Source organism: Rana temporaria, chromosome 11 (genome assembly GCF_905171775.1).
Source record: "Rana temporaria chromosome 11, aRanTem1.1, whole genome shotgun sequence".
NCBI lineage: Eukaryota > Metazoa > Chordata > Amphibia > Anura > Ranidae > Rana > Rana temporaria.
In genome coordinates, this window is record NC_053499.1 from 112,407,187 (window position 1) to 112,426,591 (window position 19,405).

At 47.5% G+C, this 19,405-nt stretch overlaps 1 protein-coding gene across 1 annotated transcript in view; it reads right to left on the bottom strand.

Moving 5' to 3' along the window:
- Positions 1-19,405, bottom strand: part of EDC4 (enhancer of mRNA decapping 4) — a 223,359-nt gene that overhangs the window by 121,612 nt on the left and 82,342 nt on the right. Inside the window, exon 15 of the mRNA XM_040328833.1 lies at positions 303-481. Coding sequence (XP_040184767.1) covers positions 303-481 — 179 coding nt within the window. The remainder of the gene's footprint in view (positions 1-302; positions 482-19,405) is intronic.

The window sequence follows — 19,405 nt, forward strand, 5'->3', positions numbered from 1 at the left end:
TGGGAAAAACAATAATAGCTCAAGCTTTTGCATTTAATGAGAAAGTTTTAGAATTTCTGTCAGATTTGTACAGCTGTTTGGATCTCATCTGGATAATTTAACTTCCTATCTTCAGAACTGGTGCTCAGCTCACTGTCATTTAGTGTGAGGAAACCCTCCAACAGTAGTTTTTTGTATAGCATAAGAACGGCTTCAAATCAAATTAGCCCAGAATAAAACCCATGTACCCATTAGGGAGATTTCCTTTAACTTGCTATCCCCTACACAAGTGGACATAGAAAAGTCTGGTTATAGTGGGTTACCTGTGAAGTTTGGACACTAGGGGTCATGAATGCATCAGGAGTCATAAGCTTTGGCTTGGAGTCATTTGAAAGCAAAAGAAAATCTGTTGCATTTCTAAGAATATCACTTTGTGATCCATGTAAGGGCTGGCCAAGTGGCCTCTTCTCTGTCATGATGTCTGTCATTTCGTCTCGTGTAACTGTAAAAGAAATTCAAGACAAAGCTGAAATCAGAAAAAGGAATGACTATTTTCAAAATATTAACAGAAAGTTAAAGACTCCTGTATGACAATATAAACAAGTACTAAATCCAGTAACTATGTCATGCTCAAGACTCAAAATAAATCTTTCTTTCCAGAGCTAAATTTCCTTTCACATGCACCCACGCCCAAACAATGCAACTTACAGAGGAAAAGTTTGAGTAACAGACGCAGTGGTGTCTGACGAACGCGGTATCAGACACTTTTTTACCAACTAGTGACAAAATACTGGTCAACCTCACACCACGCAGTCACTTTAGGCAATGCCAATCTCAGCTGTACCCTGCAAAAGATTCTCCAGCTCTCAGGACTACAATCTAGATACCAGCAGCCTGAGAGAGATTGTCACTGGGTAAGTTAACTAAGCAATTAACCTTTTTTTGGTTTGCGCAAATGTTATCGTGTCTACCAACGATGGGATATTTTAATCTTTACTAGCAATAGCGGCGATCAGCGATTTTTAGCGAGAGCTGCGACATTGCAGCGGACAACCTGGACACCAAGTGGTCACCAGTCATCTCTATGACCGGAGGACCCGGGCGCGATGTGATGACGTCACGCCCGGGTCCCTGTAAGTAAACAAAGCCGCGATTGCGGCTACTAAGCAACAGTAATCATAAGATCGTGAATTTTTTTTCACCAATCTCATGCTTTCCAGCCTGGGAAAAAAAAGAAAAAAAGTGTAAAAAAATAAATATGTAAAGAAAAAAAATAAATAACCAAAAAATTAAAACGCCCTTGTCCACGGAAGCTCACACGCAGAAGCGAACATACACACAAGTCCTGCCAACATATGTAAACGCCATTTAAACCACATATGTAAGGTATCGCCGCGTGCGTTAGAGTGCCAGCAACAATTCTAGCACTAGATCTCTAAATCTAAACTGGTAACCTGTAAAAAAAATCAAAGCGTTGCCTATGGAGATTTTTTAAGTACTGAAGTTTGGCGCCATTCCATGAGTGTGCTCAATTTTACAGCGCGACATGTTAGGTATCCATTTACTCGGTGTAACATCTTTCATATTTTACAAAAACATTGGGCTAACTTTACTGTTTTGTTATTTTTTTAATTCACGAAATAATTTTTTCCCCAAAAAAAAGGCGTTTGAAAAATGATTGCGCAAATACCGTGCAAGATAAAACATTGCAATGACCGTAGTTTTATTCCCTAGCACGCCTTTGAAAACGATCAGCCTATCGAAACGGACGTCAGGCGTACGCACGTACATACGTCACTTCCGGGTTAGGTGGTTGTGGTTGGAGCGCACGCCACCCACCGCTCTATACGCGCTTAGTACCCTGCATCCCTGACACTCTCAACACATTTTTATCGTCCGGATTTGCTGGTTTCTGTTTTTGCAGTGTCGGTTTGCTTTTATTTATTTACATTTTATTGTCATAGCCACTCCATGAGAGCACTAGTGGCCATTATTCATTTATTTTTAACCGAATACATTTTTTACGGTACTACACCATTGGAGCCCCTTTCTCTCTTTTCATACATATTTTTTGGAACCACGGAGGAACTGTATGATATATATATACCTAGCGAGACGGGTAATCTTTGGAACCTTTGGAGGTCTGGAGGTCCATTTGAAGGATTGCTGTGCGTGTGAGCAGAGGATAGGAGCAACATCTGAGTCTGTGGTACATGCCAGGCACCCCAAACGGGGAGCGCCATCTGGTCAGTGGGGAACCTTGAGGGGAGCACCGGGAGCACCTCGTATCCACAGTCCTAGGACCACTTCCTCTGCACGCCTTACCCTTCTTGGACATTTTATTTTATATATCCAGCACTACTACTACCCGCTGTTTTTCTATGGTTCTATGGATATGGACTGTATACTTTACACATATTGTATATAAGCCCGTCAAGGCTATCACTTCAGGACATATCCTGTATGTTATTATATATATGTATATTAGCAGTGAATGGACAGTTGACTTATGTATTGCAGCTTATGCTATCTATTTATACCAGCTATTAGCATCTCCCAGAGACTTTAGTGGATCCCTAGCTCTATTCACTTTGCTGGGACATCATCCACCCACACCTGTACAGGGTGCACTGCTCATTACCATATTGATTTATTTTATCATTTCTTGTTTGTAGGACTATTGGATATCAATATTGCAGCAGTCTCTGTATGCCGTCTAGCACATGTTGTGCTGCATATATAGATTGTGGTATTGAGTGGTGTATTGCAATTTAGTGCTGCAGACTTGGGTTATTGCCAGTAGCACACACCTGCAATTTTTCTTACTAACACTACTCTGAGTGGACTTCCAGCTTATCCTACCGCTGGACATTCAGCCACCCACAGCCACACAGGTTGCACTTAGACACTCACTTTGAGTACATTCTATGTGCACTAGGCAGCGCCACTACCCCAATTACATCTACTTATTCCCTAGGGTGTCTGCTAAAAAAAACATATATAATGTTTGGGGGTTCTGCATAATTTTCTAGCAAAAGGATGATTTGTACATGTAGAAGAGAAGTGCCAGAATAGGCCCGGTATTGGAGGTGTGTATAAAAGCCCTGTATTGAAGTGGTTAAGGAGGGACATGACCAACATGTACAAATTCAAAAGGGGTCCATATAATGAACTTGGTGTTGAGTTAATCACTTTAGGGTCATCACAGAGGACAAGGGGGCACTCTTTACATCAAGAGGAAAAAAAAGATTTTAACTCCAAATATGGAAAGGTTTTTTTCACAGTAAGAGCTGTGAAAATGTGAAATAGACTCCCTCAAGAGGTGGTTTTGGCCAGCTCAGTAGATTGCTTTAGGAAAGGCCAGGATTCGTTTCTAAAATGTACATATAACTGGAGGGGGGGTAATCAGGAGGGTATTTTTTCCCCTGCTGTATCAAATTGGATCATGCTTTGCTGGGGTTTTTCGCCTTCCTCTGAATCAACTGTGGGTATAGGATTGTGTATATGGTATTGTATAATTTATTTATTTTTTATTGGTTGAACCAGATGGACTTGTGTCTTTTTTCAACATGTCTATGTAATTATGTAACTTACCAAGAGGCCCAAAACTCTTATGCAGAAGTGAGATGAGCAATGAAGCACAGGCATGTAAATTCAAACCATGAGAGACTAAAAAGTCCAAATGTCAGTCTCTACAAATATTTAAAGTGGTTGTTAGATACCCAAAATATAAACCCACATTTTTTTCGCTCCTAGATAGTTCCTGATCAAAGTCGTTTGGGCCATTCACCTTAAAATTGTTAACCCTCCAGAATTTGAGCGATGGTATTTTTTTTTTAAATGTTCTGCCAATTGGATTGTTGACCAAATAACTTAAATAAGCTGCTTAACCAATTCCCGCCTTATATTGCAGAAGGGCGTCCATGGACGTACTCCTGCGATTAGCTGCCAGCTCACCCCCTGTTGCGCTCTTTGATTGCTGCGTCTTTAGGACACAACTGATCACAGATCAGGGTAAAGTGCCAATCACAGCAGGTTCGTCGGACGCTCATTACTGCGGCCTCTGGGTATTCAGCATTTAGCAGTCTGATCCAGCCTTTGGGGAGTATAGGGCCATGCGTTTTGGAACCTTTTTACCAATTGTCACGATACCATCTCTGTTGATACTGATTTGGTTCATTATACCCCGCCCTACATATGTACCACACACGCATCTACCCCTTTAGCATGGTGTTGCGAAACGTGTTGGGATACTTTCCATGCCTGTGCAATTTAAATTTTATACCAAGATACGTGTAATGACATTTTTTTACTATATCATTTCAGTGGCTTGGCTAGGATTCATGTTTATGTTTGAATGACAATTTTAATACATTTTTGAGACTGCATTTACTCAATTGCTGGCTAACCAAATTCCCCACATTTAAAGTCCCGTGGCAATTTCCTGTATTTTGTTGCCTATATTGGGATGGAGGTAGTTTGCGAGTGACACCAGACCTTTCCCCTTCCTTCCCCCCCCCCCCCCCGCCCCCCAATCACATCGGGTTAAACACAGGCCAAATCACAAGGGAAAACACAAGCTGGTTATTATCATCCTTATTTTCCTCACGCTGAGTGTGAGGAGAGGAGAACCGATAACAAGGCTTGTGTGAAAGGGACATGTATACTAATAATGAGGGCACTTTTTATCAGTGCAGTCCTGTCAGTGCCCACCAGTCAGTGCCCACCCGTGCCTCATCAGGGTCACCTATCAGGGACCAGCAGTTTAGCCTATTCATGCCACATCAATGCAGCCTCATCAGCGAAAAAGCTAAATTAGCTGTTTGCAAAATGTTATGAAAAAACTATGAAAAACCTATGAAAAACATAAGTTTTTATCTTCTTTACCCACTTTAATACCAGGCACTAATACCCCCTTCCTGCCCAAGCCAATTTTCGGCTTTCAGCGCTGTCGCCGATTAAATGACAATTGCACAGTCATGCTACACTGTACCCAGAAAAAATAAAATCATTTTATCATTTTGTTCCCACAAATAGCGTTTTCTTTTGGTGATATTTGATCACCTTTGCTGAATAAAAAAAATAGACTGAAAATTTTGACAAAAAATATAGGATTTTTTGTACTCACCGTAAAATACATTTCTCTGTCGTCCATGGACGGACACAGCTTCCTTAAATTTGACAAAGTGGGTTATATTCCGTCCATTATGAGAGGACTAGGCAGACATGTTAGATATTTAAATACATGTAACTTTAACAGCGTTGAACAGCTCCGCCGGTCATAACCCCTCACCCTGCAGCCAGCAGCTCAGTTCGTCTAAAAGCAGTACAAACTTAAAAAGGAGGGGTGGGTGCTGTGTCCATCCATGGACGACCGAGAAAAGGATTTTACGGTGAGTACAAAAAATACTATTTTGTCGTTTTATCCATGGACGGACACAGCTTCCTTAAATCTTGACAAAGTGGGACGTTCCCAAGCAGTGTCAGAAAAACGAGGGGTGGTAAAAGCAATCAAAAAACTAACTTCACCCCAAACAGAGCTCCTCAACGGAGGAGTTGCAACCCCAAGCAGCTGCCTTCAAAACCTTGCAACCAAGGCAAGCATTCGAAGATGCACTCATATCAACCTGGTAAAATCTGGAGAAAATGTGAACGGACGACCAGGTCTTCGCCTTACACACCTGTGAGACAGACTCGAAGTCAGAAAACCCAATAGTCAATCACCAATAGCCCTGATAAAAAGCGCCGTGACAAAAAAGGGAAGCGCTCACCAATTGAGGGCATAGGCCTGGATGACTGTCTGCCTGATCCACCGAAAAAAAGGTGTACGACGAGACCATCAGGCCTCGTTTTGTACCAGCCACCGACACAGAGTCTGACCTCCGGAACGGAGCCGTAGCAGACAGGTACACCCGCAGAGTACGTACCAAACAAAAGCATGTAGCACAGCCCCTCTGGGACGTGACAGCCAAGAACACAAGGCTGTAAGTGAAATGTCCTCATTTAGGTGAAAGGCTGAAACTACCTTCGGGAGGATGGAAGGCTGCGGGCGTAGCACAGCTTGTCCTTATGGAGAACCACGTATGGTGACATGCAAAACAAGGCCGCCAACTCAGAAACCCTTCTGACCGATGTAATGGCAACTAGAAAGGCAACTTTCTGAGAGAGCGTCGAGAGGAATCTCCCTGGTGTTCTCAAAGGGAGGTTCCTGAAGTACCAAGAGCACCAGATTCAAATCCACGGAGGAAGTGGTGGTCTAACCGGCGGAACCACATGTCGGACCCCCTGCAAAAACGTACTTACCAGTGAATGAACCGTCAGGGGTCATTGGAATCTGCCCCTTAATAGTGCTTAAGGCAAGTTTCAGCAGGATCCAAGAGACAGAATATGCCCTCGGGCGCCAATGCATCTCTTCACACATAGAGATGTAGGCCTTCCAAGTGCGATGGTATATCTTCCGGGAAGATGACTTCCATGTCCTCAACATGGTGGAGATTACTGAATCTGACAGACCACGGTCCCTAGTACCTGGCCTTCAATATCCATGCCGTTAAAGCCAGCAACTGTAAAGCAGGATGAAGTATGGGACCTTGTGACAGAAGGTCCTCCCACATAGGAAGACGCCAGTGAGCGTCCGCCCCCAAGTGCAGAAGGTCGGCGCTGAGAAAAATCTGAAACGAGTAGGATCACCGGAACCCCCTCAGCCTCCAATCTGTGGAGCAGATGAGGAAGCAACTACAGTGGGGCAAAGGCATTAACTAGCCAATATTGACCCCATGGAGCCACCAACGCATCTGCCCAGGGATCTCTGGACCTGGCCAAGAACCTTGACACCTAGCGATTGAGTCGAGAAGCAAAGAGATCCACATCTGGCGTGCCCCATCTCCGGCAAAGGAGTTTAAGCACCTCCGGGTGTAGCGACCATTCCCCTTGGTCCAGCATCTGGCGACTTAGATAGTCCACCTGCCAGTTTTCTACGTCCGGAATGTAAACAGCCGATAGAGGCGGCACGCTCCTTTCGGCCCACCTTAGGATGTGAGTGACCTCCGATGCTGCAGCCGAACTCCTGTTCCGCCTTGATGGTTGACATATGCCACCGCCGTGGTGTTGTCCGACTGGATACTCTTGTAGCCTCTGACCACTCGAGAGAGGCACAACCTGATCGCCCGAAGTTCCAGGACGTTGATCAGCAGGCGGGATTCTACCAGAGTCCAGTGACCCAGGGCCGACTGTACCCACGAGACCACCCCCCCCCCCCCAACCGGTTAGGCTGGCATCCGTCGTGATCACAGTCCAATGGAAAGGAAGGAGCGACTTCCCGGACTGAAGGGCCAGGAATCTCAGCCACCAACTCAGAGAGGCCCTGACTAGGTGACTTAGCCGAATCTGATGATCTGGAGACGATGGAGATTTGTTCCATTTGGACAGAATCCTCCTCTGCAAGACTCGGGTGTGGAATTGGGCATACAGTACCGCCTTGAAGGAGGCTACCAAGAGATCCAGGACTTGCATGCAGAAATGGAGAGAGACGACCATATGCGGGATGTCACAACCTTACCGCAGTCAAGGACGTCTAACGCTTCCAGAGGAAGAAAAACTCTTGCCTCCGAGTAGTCCAGAAACAACCCCCAGGCAGTCCAGGTGCTGAGTCAGCACTAACACCGACCACTGAAGGTTCAGAACCCAAGCAAAGTCTCAGAGGGCCTGACTGGTTATAGACACGTCCTCTATTTATGAGCTTGAAGTAGCTCTCCTAAGAAGATCGTCCAAGTAGCTCACAATAGCAATGCCTACAGCAAGGCCAGAATCGGGGTTAGCACCTTGTTGAAAACTCTTGGTGCCGACGCTAGGCCAAAAGGGAGAGCCAGAAAGTGATAGTGGTCCTCCCTGACCACAAAACTAGGAACCTCTGATGCCTGACGCAGAAGGGGACATGCAAGCATGCGTCCCTGATGACCACGGACGACAGAAAGATCCCCGGATTGAGCGCTGCGACCCCCGAGGGAACCGATTCCCTCCTGAATTTCCGAACCTTCACAAGGCATTGAGGGCCTGGAGGCCTAGGATTGGACGAAACTCCGCCTTTCTTTGGGACCACGAACAGATTTGAGTAGAAAACCTGAGCAGCGGTACAGGTATGATTACCTTGCACCGCAGAAGTCCTGTACAGCCCCCGTTGGGGCATTCCGACGAGCCGGAAGGAGAGGAAGATTCAAGGTAAAGAATCTGTTTGGTGGACAAGAAAGAAACTCGATCTTGTACCCTGAAGTGACCACTGCGCAAACCCACAGGTCGAAAAGCAGGGAGGGTTTGCGTGCGCACCCAAGGACGCTTCTTTCCCCCACAGCTTGACCTTCGTCAGCTTGGGAGGGTCTGCCAGCGGGCCCTGACTGACGAAAACCTACGTTAGACTTACCGGTAACGGTATTTCTACGAACCTTCCAGGACGGCACACCTGAGAGATGAGGGCTCCTCCCTGCAGGAAACACAATCAATTGACAGCTTGTTATAAGTCCCCACCAGTGGCGGCTGGTGAAGATTTAGGATGAGGGGGCGCAAGACCCCGTCCCTCCACGTTTGGCCCCTCCCACTTCTCATAAGCCACACCCCTTTAGAATCCACCCACTCCTTCCCCTTATTCCACTCAGTGTCAGGAGTATGCAGCCCCAGAATCACAGCACAGAGTATACAGCCCCAGCATCAAAGGACAGAGTATACAGCCCCAGCATCACAGATCATGGTATAAAGCGCAGCCTTACAGATCACGCAAACAAATGAAAAAAATGTTAGTAAATCACATATATCTGCATTCTACAACCTGTAAATCGCACAAATCCGCATTCTGCAACCCCCCCAATCAGGTTAGCTACAGTGCTTTACCCTATACACATGGCAGGGGGTGGAGGACACAGCAATCACCCCCCCTCAGACCAGCACAGGGTGACAGGGCAGACAGACACGCTCCTCCAGACAACAGCCTCTTCTTCTTACAACACTACTACAAGTCCCAGCATTGGAAAAAAAAAGCCATGACCACTCATCATCCTTCGAGTTTTAAGTTACAATCTGCTAGGTCCCCGGCTGATTTGGTTCCCTATGTATGTGTGGGACTACAATACTAGCATCATAGAAATCTGGTGCATGCAATTCCCAATTATGGGACTACAAGTCCCAGCATCGCACGGGCACCCATCCTCCTTGGAGCCCTATACTATAACCTGCCTGGACTTGTAGTTCTCCACCCTCTCCTGGAGAGATCAGGATCATGCATTGCACACCAGCCTGCTGAGATTTGTAGTTCTCCATTCTCTCCCTCCTAAGACTCTGGTTCATGCAATTCTCTTAGGCAAGGGACTACAAGTCCCAGCATCGCATGGAAACTCTGCCACTTTGGAGCAATATGCTATAACCTGCTGGGACTTGTAGTTCTTCATCCTCTGCTAGGTTCTGCAGGTTCATGCTATATCCCATGTTTGGGACTACAAGTCCCAGCATCACATGTGTACCCATCTAAGTTGGAGCCCTATACTATTTCTTGCTGGGACTTGTAGTTCTCCACCCTCTCCTGGGGAGATCAGGATCATACATTGCACACCAGCCTGCTGAGATTTGTAGTTCTCCAGCCTCTCCCTCCTAAGACTCCGGTTCATGCAATTTTCTTAGGTAAGGGACTACAAGTCCCAGCATCACATGACCACTTATTTACTTGGAGCCCTATGCTGGGACTTGTAGTTCTTCATCTTCTGCTAGGACTCTGGTTTATGCAATCTCCCATGTATGGGACTACAAGTCCCTGCAGTGCTAGGAAAACACCTGGACACCCATCCACCTTGGAGCCATACACAATAACATGCTGGTATTTGTAGTTCTACATCCTTTCCAGGGGAGATCAGGTGAATGCATTGCACAGCACCAGCCTGCTGAGAGTTGGCCCAGGAAGCATGTGTTGGTTATACAGGTCAGGAACATGCACGCATCCCTTGCCTTGCACAAATACTAAATACATCTGAATCAGGAGTGGACAGCCTGGAGCCGGAGGACTATTGTACAGAAAACTGCACAGACAGTCATTGGTGATCAGTGTGGGATGTGGGGTCGATCTAGCAAGGACAAACTATCTTAGCATGGTAAGTGTGGCTCTCTCTGTCTTCTTACCTTGCTTTCAGCTCCGCTCGGGCCATGCAAAGAACTGATCTGCCGAAGTGACATCACTTCCGGTTTGTCTATTCCACAAAACCCGGAAGTAACAGCTACGATGCAAACAACAATCCTCCAGCCCAGAGCCCATAGTGATTATACGGGCGGAAGCTAATCGGCGGTTTGCATTGCGCCCGAAGGCGGGTTAAAAGCCCGCAAATGAAGCGCCACGTCTGCAATCTCGTGATTGCATTGACGTGGTGCTTCCCATAGGGCACTGGTGACCAGCGCCCAAGTGAACTTAGAAAGAAAAAAAAAATTGAATGACATTTTTTCTTAAAGGGGCCGTTTGAAAAAAAAAAAATTTCATTTTTTTTTTGGTGACTACAGGAGGGGGGGGGGGGGGCAGCGCCCGGGCGCCCCCTATGGACGGGCCGCCATTGGTCCCCACCCTTCCCCTTGCTCCCCAGTATGTATTAAAGTAATCCTGAACTGGTTCACAAGGGACATTGTTCCGTATAGGTACTTACCACCTAGCGTTTAGCTTACCTTTCCCTCCACATAGGGCGGGAAGTAGGCCTGCCGTCCTGGAAGGTTCGTAGAAATACCGTTATCGGTAAGTCTAACATAGGTTTTCTCCTATCACCTTCCAGGACGGCAAACCTGAGAGGATAATCAAGTAACCACAGGCCTACCTTCAGGGTGGGACCACAGCTTGTAGGACCTTTCGACCAAAAGCCAAGTCTTGCTGCGACAACATTTCCACACGATAGTGCTTCAGGAATGTATGATGACTGGACCAGGTAGCCGCGCTGCGGATTTGTTGCCAGGAGGCCCCTGCTTTCTCAGCCCAGGAAGTTGCTAAGGATCTGGTAGAATGAGTCTTGATATTAGTTGGGACTGGGACCCCGGTGCCCACATAAGCTCCGGAGATACCTTCTCTTATCCATCTTGAGACTGAGGCTTTTGATGCCTGCAGTCCCTTCCTGGGCCCAGCATATAGAACTAGTAGGTGATTGGATCTCCTAAAACTCTTTGTTCTCTCCAGATAAGTGAGAAGACACCTTCTTATGTCTAGACAATGACATTTCTTTTCTTTTTCGTTCTTTGGTTCAGAACAAAAAGGACGGCAATATTATGTCTTGCGTCCTATGAAATAAGGATGCCACTTTTGGTAGGTACAGAGGGTCTGCTCTGAGAGTGATTCTATCTGTCTGTACCCTCAGGAAGGGTTCTTTCATAGATAGCGCCTGCAAATCCCCTACCCTCCTGGCTGAAGTAATGGCTAACAAAAATGCTAACTTTAAAGTTAGGAATTTAAGGGGAACCTCTTCTATGGGTTTGAATGGGTGTATAGATAACGCCTCTAACACCCTAGTCAAGTCCCAAGGCGGACAACTACCTTTAAGGACTGGAGAAACCCTTTCTCTTGCTAACAAAAAACGCTTAATAAGGTCCTCTTTTGCCAATCTTCGATCGAGATAGACTGAGAGGGCCGCTATCTGGACCCGGAGGGTACTGACTTTTAACCCCAAGTCTACTCCGTCCTGGAGGAAGTCCAGGATAACCGGGATAGAAGTTAAAGTCACCTGTCTTTCTTTACCCCAGGAATAGAAAGTCTTCCAAATTTTTGAATAAATCTTCCTAGTCACTGGGTTTCTTTTCAAAAGGAGGGTACTTATCACCTTCTCTGAGCAGCCTTTATGTTTCAGGATCTGGCGCTCACTAACCAGGCCGCCAGCTGAAAGAATTCCGGCTTTGGGTGAAGTACTGGCCCCTGCCTCAGGAGATCTGCCCTGTTCGGGAGTTTTAGTGGTTCCGCTACTGCCATGGACTTTAGACTTGCAAACCAAGCTCTCCTTGGCCACAGCGGCACTATCGGAAGGATCTGGCCAGGTGACCGGCTGAGTTTCTGAAGGACCCGCGGAATCAGGGCCAAAGGCGGGAAGGCGTATGCTAGCCTGTAATGCCAGGTCTGGGTTAGTGCATCCAGACCTTATGACTGTAGTTCTTGGGAAATCGAGAAATACCCTTTTACTTTTCTGTTTTGCCAGTTGGCAAACAGGTCTATTTCCGGATTTCCGAAGTGCTGTACCAGGGTTTGAAACACATCTTGGTTCAGTTCCCATTCCTCCTGTCTTATCCACCGACGACTGAGGAAGTCTGCTTCTGTATTGCCTTTATATGTATGGCAGAAATGGAGAGAACTTTTCCTTCTGCCCAGTCGAGGATTTCCTTGGATAATTCTAGTAGGGGACTGGACCTGGTCCCTCCCTGGTGACCCAAGTAGGCTACGACTGTGGCGTTGTCGGAGCTTACTTGGGCTTCTTTGCCCTTGATGTCTTCCTGGAAGGCTTTTAGGGCTTCCCCCACCGCTCTGAGCTCCCTGTAATTGGATGACCTGCGAGCTAGTGAGCTGTTCCATTGCCCTTGGGCTTTTTTCTTTCCTAGGTGGGCACCCCACCCCCAAGAGCTGGCATCCGTGGTAACCTTTACCGGGTTCCACTGAGCCCATGGTCGCCCCTCCTTTAGGTTTTGGTGAATTGTCCAACACTCCAGGGATGACAGGACCTGAGGGGTGAGCAGTATCTCCTGATCCAGGGACTCTTTCTTCTTGTCCCAAGAGGACAGGAAGAAGAAATGAAGTTGAGCCCAGACTACTGCTGGTATACTTGCTGACATAAGGCCTAGGGTTCTCAGAACATTTCTTCTGGTAGCCTGGGGTTTTTTATCAGATCACCTGCCGCTGAGGCTAGTTTTGCCACCTTGTCTTCTGGCAAGAAGAGCCTCTGCTGCCTGGTGTCCACTATGTAACCCAGAAAAGTCTTGACCTGCTCTGGCTTGAGGGAGGATTTCTCTGTATTGATTATCCAACCCAGACTTTTTAGGACTGATACTGCTTTGTTGGAATCCAACATGACCTGGGAGGCTGACTGTCCGGAGATCAGTAGATCGTCCAGGTAAGGTATGAAGGATATACCCTGAAGGTGCAGAAAGGCCACTGCTTCCGCTAGGATCTTTGTGAAGATGCTTGAGCTGGATGTTCGACCAAACGGTAGTGCTCTGAACTGCCAGTGGAGGACTTCTCCTCCAACCACTACTGCAAATCTCAGGTATGCCTGGCGATCCACGTGAATTGGCACGTGTAAGTAGGCATCTTTGAGATCTAGAGTCGCCATGAAGGCTTCCTTCATGAGGTTCTTTCTTACAGAGTAGATACTTTCCATAGTAAATCTTTTGTATTCCAGAAACTTGTTCAGGTTTCTTAGATTTACTATTAGACGGTATTTTCCCGATGGCTTGCGGACTACAAATACGTGGGAATAGAATCCCTGGTACTGTTGAGCTTTCGGTACTGGTACTACTACTTGTTGTTCGGCCAATTCCTGGATACCTTCCAGGAGGGCAGACCTTTTCAGGGCATCCCTGGGGGGGATGTGTAAGAGTGATCATAGAGGGGGGTGTTGCCAAGAATTCTAGACGATAACCTTCTCGTATAATTTGGCAAATGTAGGAACTGTTCGAAATCTTTTCCCATTGAGGTAAAAATTGGGACAGCCGACCCCCCACTCTGACCTTGGCGTCACTTGGATTGTTTGTCGCCGGTCTTGGGAGAGGGGAAAAGTAAGTTGTTCTCATTCCCCTTACCGAAGCTCCAACGTTTGTTGGGTTCTTTTTTGGTTCTCTGCTTAGCTTGCCCCGGGGGACCCTCGAAAAGTTTTCCTGAAACCCTCTTTTTTTTGGTTTAACTGGAAATTTTTTGCCCTTCTCTGATGACTTAGATAGGACATCATCCAGGCCCTTGCCAAACAATAGTGAACCCTGAAAAGGGAATGCCCAAGAGTTTACCTTTAGATATTACATCTCCCTCCCAGGCCTTAATCCAAACAGCCCTTCTTGCTGAATTGATTAAGGCTGCCGTTTTAGCTGATTCAATTGCTGCATCCGCCAAGTAGGCAACCGCCTTCCCTATTACTGTTAGGGACTCAATCACCTCCTCTTAATCGGTATTCTGGGACATGTGCCCGGTAAGCGTTTCCACCCATATATCAGTGTTCCTGGCTACACAGGCTGCTGCCAAGGCTGGACTCATGGCTGCTGTATTAGCTTCCCAAGCCTTTCTAAGGAGGGATTCTACTCTGCGGTCCATCAAGTCTTTGATATTACCCGCGTCCTCAAAGGAGAGATCAGACAACTTGGTGACTTGCGACAAAGCCGCATCAAGTCTAGGGAGCTTAAAAAAGATCTCCTCATCCTCCTGGTGAAAGGGATACCTTCTTTTCCAGGTTTTTTGTTTATAATTCTCCATTCAGGTTCTCTCCATTCCTGTAGGACTAGCTCCTTAAGGGATTGGTGGAGAGGGAAAACCCTGGATTGGGTGTTGTTCAGCCCCCTATAAAAACTTTCTGGGATCTCCTCTGTGGCGTAAATTGCCTGGAGGAGACGGTCAAGATCTTCCACAGCAAAGAGGTGTCTCCTTAGTTGCATATCCTCCTGGGGCTGACTAAGGAAATCTCCATCTGCTTCTCCCTCTGAGCTGTGTCTTGATCTGACCTGACTTACTACATCACTTTCCTCTTCCTCTGCCTGATCCAGAGGGGGCATTTGTGAAGGTGGAAAAAAGGTACTGGGTCCCCTCGAAAATAAACTTTGAGAGGATGTGCCTTCCCCTAGGGGCGAGTTCCTGTGTCAGGATTCTGTACTGACTGCCCAGCTGCCTCACGAAAAGCTTTAACCGTTGCTAGCATTTCCGTCTGCATGGATGCAAGAAAACTCTTCATCATTGCAGCAGCCTCTTTCCCTGCTAAATTATTTATGCATTTATAACAAAAGGGTTTTGAGTGGGACTTAGGGAGCTTATCCTTACAGTTCCCAAATCTCTTAGAGGAACTATGCCCTGTTGCGGCAGGAGACTGAACTGAGGCCTCCTGGGTTCCGCTGGGGGATTCTGTAAGACATGAGACATACATAATATTACTCCGTCCTCCCCTGAGACTGCTGGTTTGTACTGGGGAGAGTAAAGGGGTAAAGCGAGATGGAATCCAGATCCTGCTCTGGCTGTTCCTTGAAAGTCAGGAACTCTCACTCCCTTTTTTCCTCCCTTTCCAAGGGGGTTTTGTACTCACCGACCCCGACCTGGATCTGCAGTCGCATTTGTCTTCCCATCCTCTTCCATGAGGAGGTTGACTGGGTCCTGGCTGTCGGTACCTCTGGACGGGCTATCCGCAAGCCGACCACTTCCACCGCCCACGCTGCTCTCCATGCTGCCGTAAGGCACTTCCGGATTGCGCCGCGGGGAACCGCCCACTTCCTGTGATGCGGTTCCTGTTTCTCTCAGAGAGAGGCTTGGAGCGCAGTGTTCCTAATAGGAAGCAATCCCCAGGAAGAGAGCAATTCAAATGGCGGCGTTTCTTCTGCACCACAGCGATGGCTCGCCTCCCCGCAGCTCAGAGCGCTGGTGCCCGCCTGGAGCAACCTGTGAGTGGACCAAGCCTACAGGTTAGTTCAGCCCTCCCCGGCCTCCCTAAAACCTGCCTCAACAGGGGTACCTTTTGACCCTCCCCGGTCTCTAGGTTTAAAAACAAAACAAACATGTTGCTGTGTTCAGGAGAAACACAATCAATACTGGGGAGCAAGGGGAAGGGTGGGGACTTATAACAAGCTGTCAATTGATTGTGTTTCCTGCAGGGAGGAGCCCTCATCTCTCAGGTGTGCCGTCCTGGAAGGTGATGGGAGAAAATACAGTTTTTAAATGCGGGGAAAAAGGAGGGCCCCGGCTTACGGCGCGGCTCCTAATTGTTAATGGAGAAGTGTACTCTTACCCCTATTGACATTCTTAATAATGACATTGAGCGAGGCACCTTTGAAAGGCAAATCTGCCAGGGATTTATTTTTTTAGAAGCTTGGTCCGTTGACCAGCATTTAAGCCAAATCAGATGGCGTAATACAACTGCAAAAACAGAGGCCCTGGAGATTAAAGGGACTGCAACCAGAGTGGCATCACAGAATACACAAGGCCCTGAACCGACTGGTCAGCCAGTGTCACGCATTTTGGGGTAGGCTTATGCTCCTCCACCGCCTGGTGCAACATTTTAGCCCATTCAGTCAGGGTCTGAGACCCCAAAGTCACAGCCATTATTGGCCACAATGCTGACCCCAGCATGGTGAACATGAAACGGCTCCCTGCTTCGGACCTCCTATCAGTAGGGACCATAAAAGCAGGGGTCCCCTCTGCTGGCATAGCGGTTATACAACCTAGATACCGGGGGGTCAACAACCAGGGGAGAAGCCCATTTTTTCAAAAAGGCTCTCTTCAAATGGGTAACGGACCGGCATACGCCGAGGACCACAAAGGACATCTGCGGCCATTCCCAGCCCTTATCTATGAACTTGTCAAAGATACATAAGGAAAAACCTTAACAAAGCAGGTCAGTTTGTGAGACCAAAAAGGAAAGAACACATCTCAGTGGATGTCCCAGCTGTATCCTCCAGCTTAAGAGTGTCCCTCACTGCGGTGATAAGCGTTACCACAAGTCCGCATCCACTGACACCTCAGAACCAGGGTCCTGTGCCGCAGCCAGGTCCGAGTCTGAATCAGAGCATTCCCCAGGAAATGGCGGGGGCGCTTTATTACCCCCATACAGCTTCCACCCTGGCAACAAATGACACCAGGACCACTGACAAAGTGTCCATAGAAACAGCAGGTGTCGGGGCACCGGTTGCAGCCACTGGAATATCTTGGGGAAAAGGCTCCATCTTCTAACTCCAGGCACACACACCGACAGCCTATAGGGACTAGTCAAAATAATGGCATAGAAAAATGTCCACCCTCCTTGCTGCTCTGACTGAGGGGTTACCCAGGGAACTCACCACCCAAGTAAGAGGCTGCTCAGCGCCGCTGTTCGCTCTCCCTTGTATCAGAGGTGTTCTGTGATGTGAACAGCGCTTTTGCGCCGTTCAGGAAGTCTATCCAGCACTAGAGGGCAAATCCGTAAGAAAAAAAAATGGCCGCTGAGCGCCTCAGAGAAAAAGGGAGTGGACTACGAGAAAATGGCCGCCTGCAATGAAGACCTGCGTCACAGCGCGGCCACAACAAAATGACCGCCAATGGAAATTGCAATGATAACCACAGGCCCCAAGAAAATGGCGTTGGCACTACAAAAAATGGCACCTATGCACCGGAGGTGGACGAGAAGGCCATATAGATGTCGAATGGAGACTTCCCAGAGGCAGACCACCCCCCCACGGAGAGCGGACCCAGACGCCTCCCAAACCGGAATACAGAATCCCCCTCAGGTATACCCCTGGCCGACACAGCAGGCCACGCAAGAGGAGGAGGAAAGAAGGGCGGGGGCAGAGGTAGAGGAAAGGGAGGACAGGAGACCCCCTAAATCGACACCCCAGGAATGCCCAGCTGTTCCATCCTGCCGAGGCAGGAGGAACCGTACTTACCCGTCCCTGCGCGGACCAGCTGGTGTGTTCCTGACAGACCTACAACCGAGCAGTAAAGAGTAGCTGTCGGCACGGTCCACCGTGACTGAGACAGCAAGCAGCCCAGTCAAATGTGAACCCGGAGCATATAGCTCACCGGCCACCCCTGAAGCCATGGGGTATGTCGTGGCCGACCCAGCGCATAGCTAAGGTCTGCTCACGCACGATGGCCTGGACTGGGGGGACTACAAAAATCTATAATATCCAGCCTGTCACCCAGCCGGCAGTTGATAGATTTCTCAAAATTAAAATCATAAAATTAAATACAAATTTCTTCAGGACCCTGGGCCCAAAGGGAGCCAGGTCCTACTCCTCTACTAGGCAGAAAAAAAACGGAGCTGCTGGCTGCAGGGTGAGGGGTTATGACCGAAGGGACCGCCCCCTGAGCGGGGCTGTTCAACTCTGTTAAAGTTACATGTATTTAACCACTTGCTTACTGGGCACATAAACTCCCTTCGTGCCCAGGCGAAATTTCAGCTTCCGGCACTGCGTCGCTTTAACTGACAATTGCGTGGTCATGCGACGTGGCTCCCAAACAAAATTGACGTCCTTTTTTCCCCACAAATAGAGCTTATTTTGGTGGTATTTGATCACCTCTGCGGGTTTTTTTTTTTGCGCTATAAACAAAAAAAGAGCGACAATTTAAAAAAAATATATATATATATATATATATATATATATATTTTTTTTTTACTTGTTGCTATAATAAATATCCCATTTTTTTTTTTTGTAACTATTTTTTTTCTCAGTTAAGGCCGATACGTATTTTGACGTATTTTTGTAAAAAAAAAAAAAAAAAATCGCAATAAGCGACTGGTTTGCGCAAAAGTTATAGTGCCTACAAAATGGGGGATAGATGTATTTTTTTTTTTTTTTTTTACTTGTAATGGCGGCGATTTGCGATTTTTTTGTCAGGGCAGCGATATTGCGGCGGACGTATCGAACACTTTTGACACAATTTTGGGACCATTCACATTTATACAGCCATCATTTTTTTTTTTTTACAAAATTATAAAAATGCACTAATTACTGTATAAATGTGACTGGCCGTGAAGGGGTTAACACTACTAGGGGGTGAGGAAGGGGTTAAATGTATTCCCTCATTGTGTTCTTACTGTGTGGGGGGAGGGGACTGACTGGGTGACCGATGCTGCGTCCCTATGTATCGGTCTCCTCTCTCCCTCACAGCACGTGGAGCTCTGTGTTTACACACAGAGCTCCACGTCCTGCTGTGTTACCGACGATCGCGAGTGTCTGGCGGACATCGCGGCCGCCAGGCACTCGCATCGGGTCCCGAGCGACGCGCCGGGCACGTCGTTTCCCCGCTGCGCGCCCCCAGTGGCGCGCACAGGGAAGAACAACAACAACAGGACGTCCACCCGGCACTTGAGAGCCACGCTGTGGACGTCTTTCGACCATAGCGCGGATCTCAAGTGGTTAAATATCTAACATGTCTGCCTAGTCCTCTCCTAATAGACTGAATATAACCCACTTTGTCAAGATTTAAGGAAGCTGTGTCCATCCACGGGGTTGCAACTCCTCCGTTGAGGAGCTCCGTTTGGGGTGAAGTTAGTTTTTTGATTGCTGTTCCCACCCCTCGTTTTTCTGACACTGCTTGGGGAAGTCCCACTTTGTCAAGATTTAAGGAAGCTGTGTCCGTCCATGGTAAAAAATAAAAAGACAAAATAGTATTTTTTGTACTCACCGTAAAATCCTTTTCTCGGTCGTCCATGGATGGACACAGCACCCACCCCTCCTTTTTAAGTTTTGTACTGCTTTTAGACGAACTGAGCTGCTG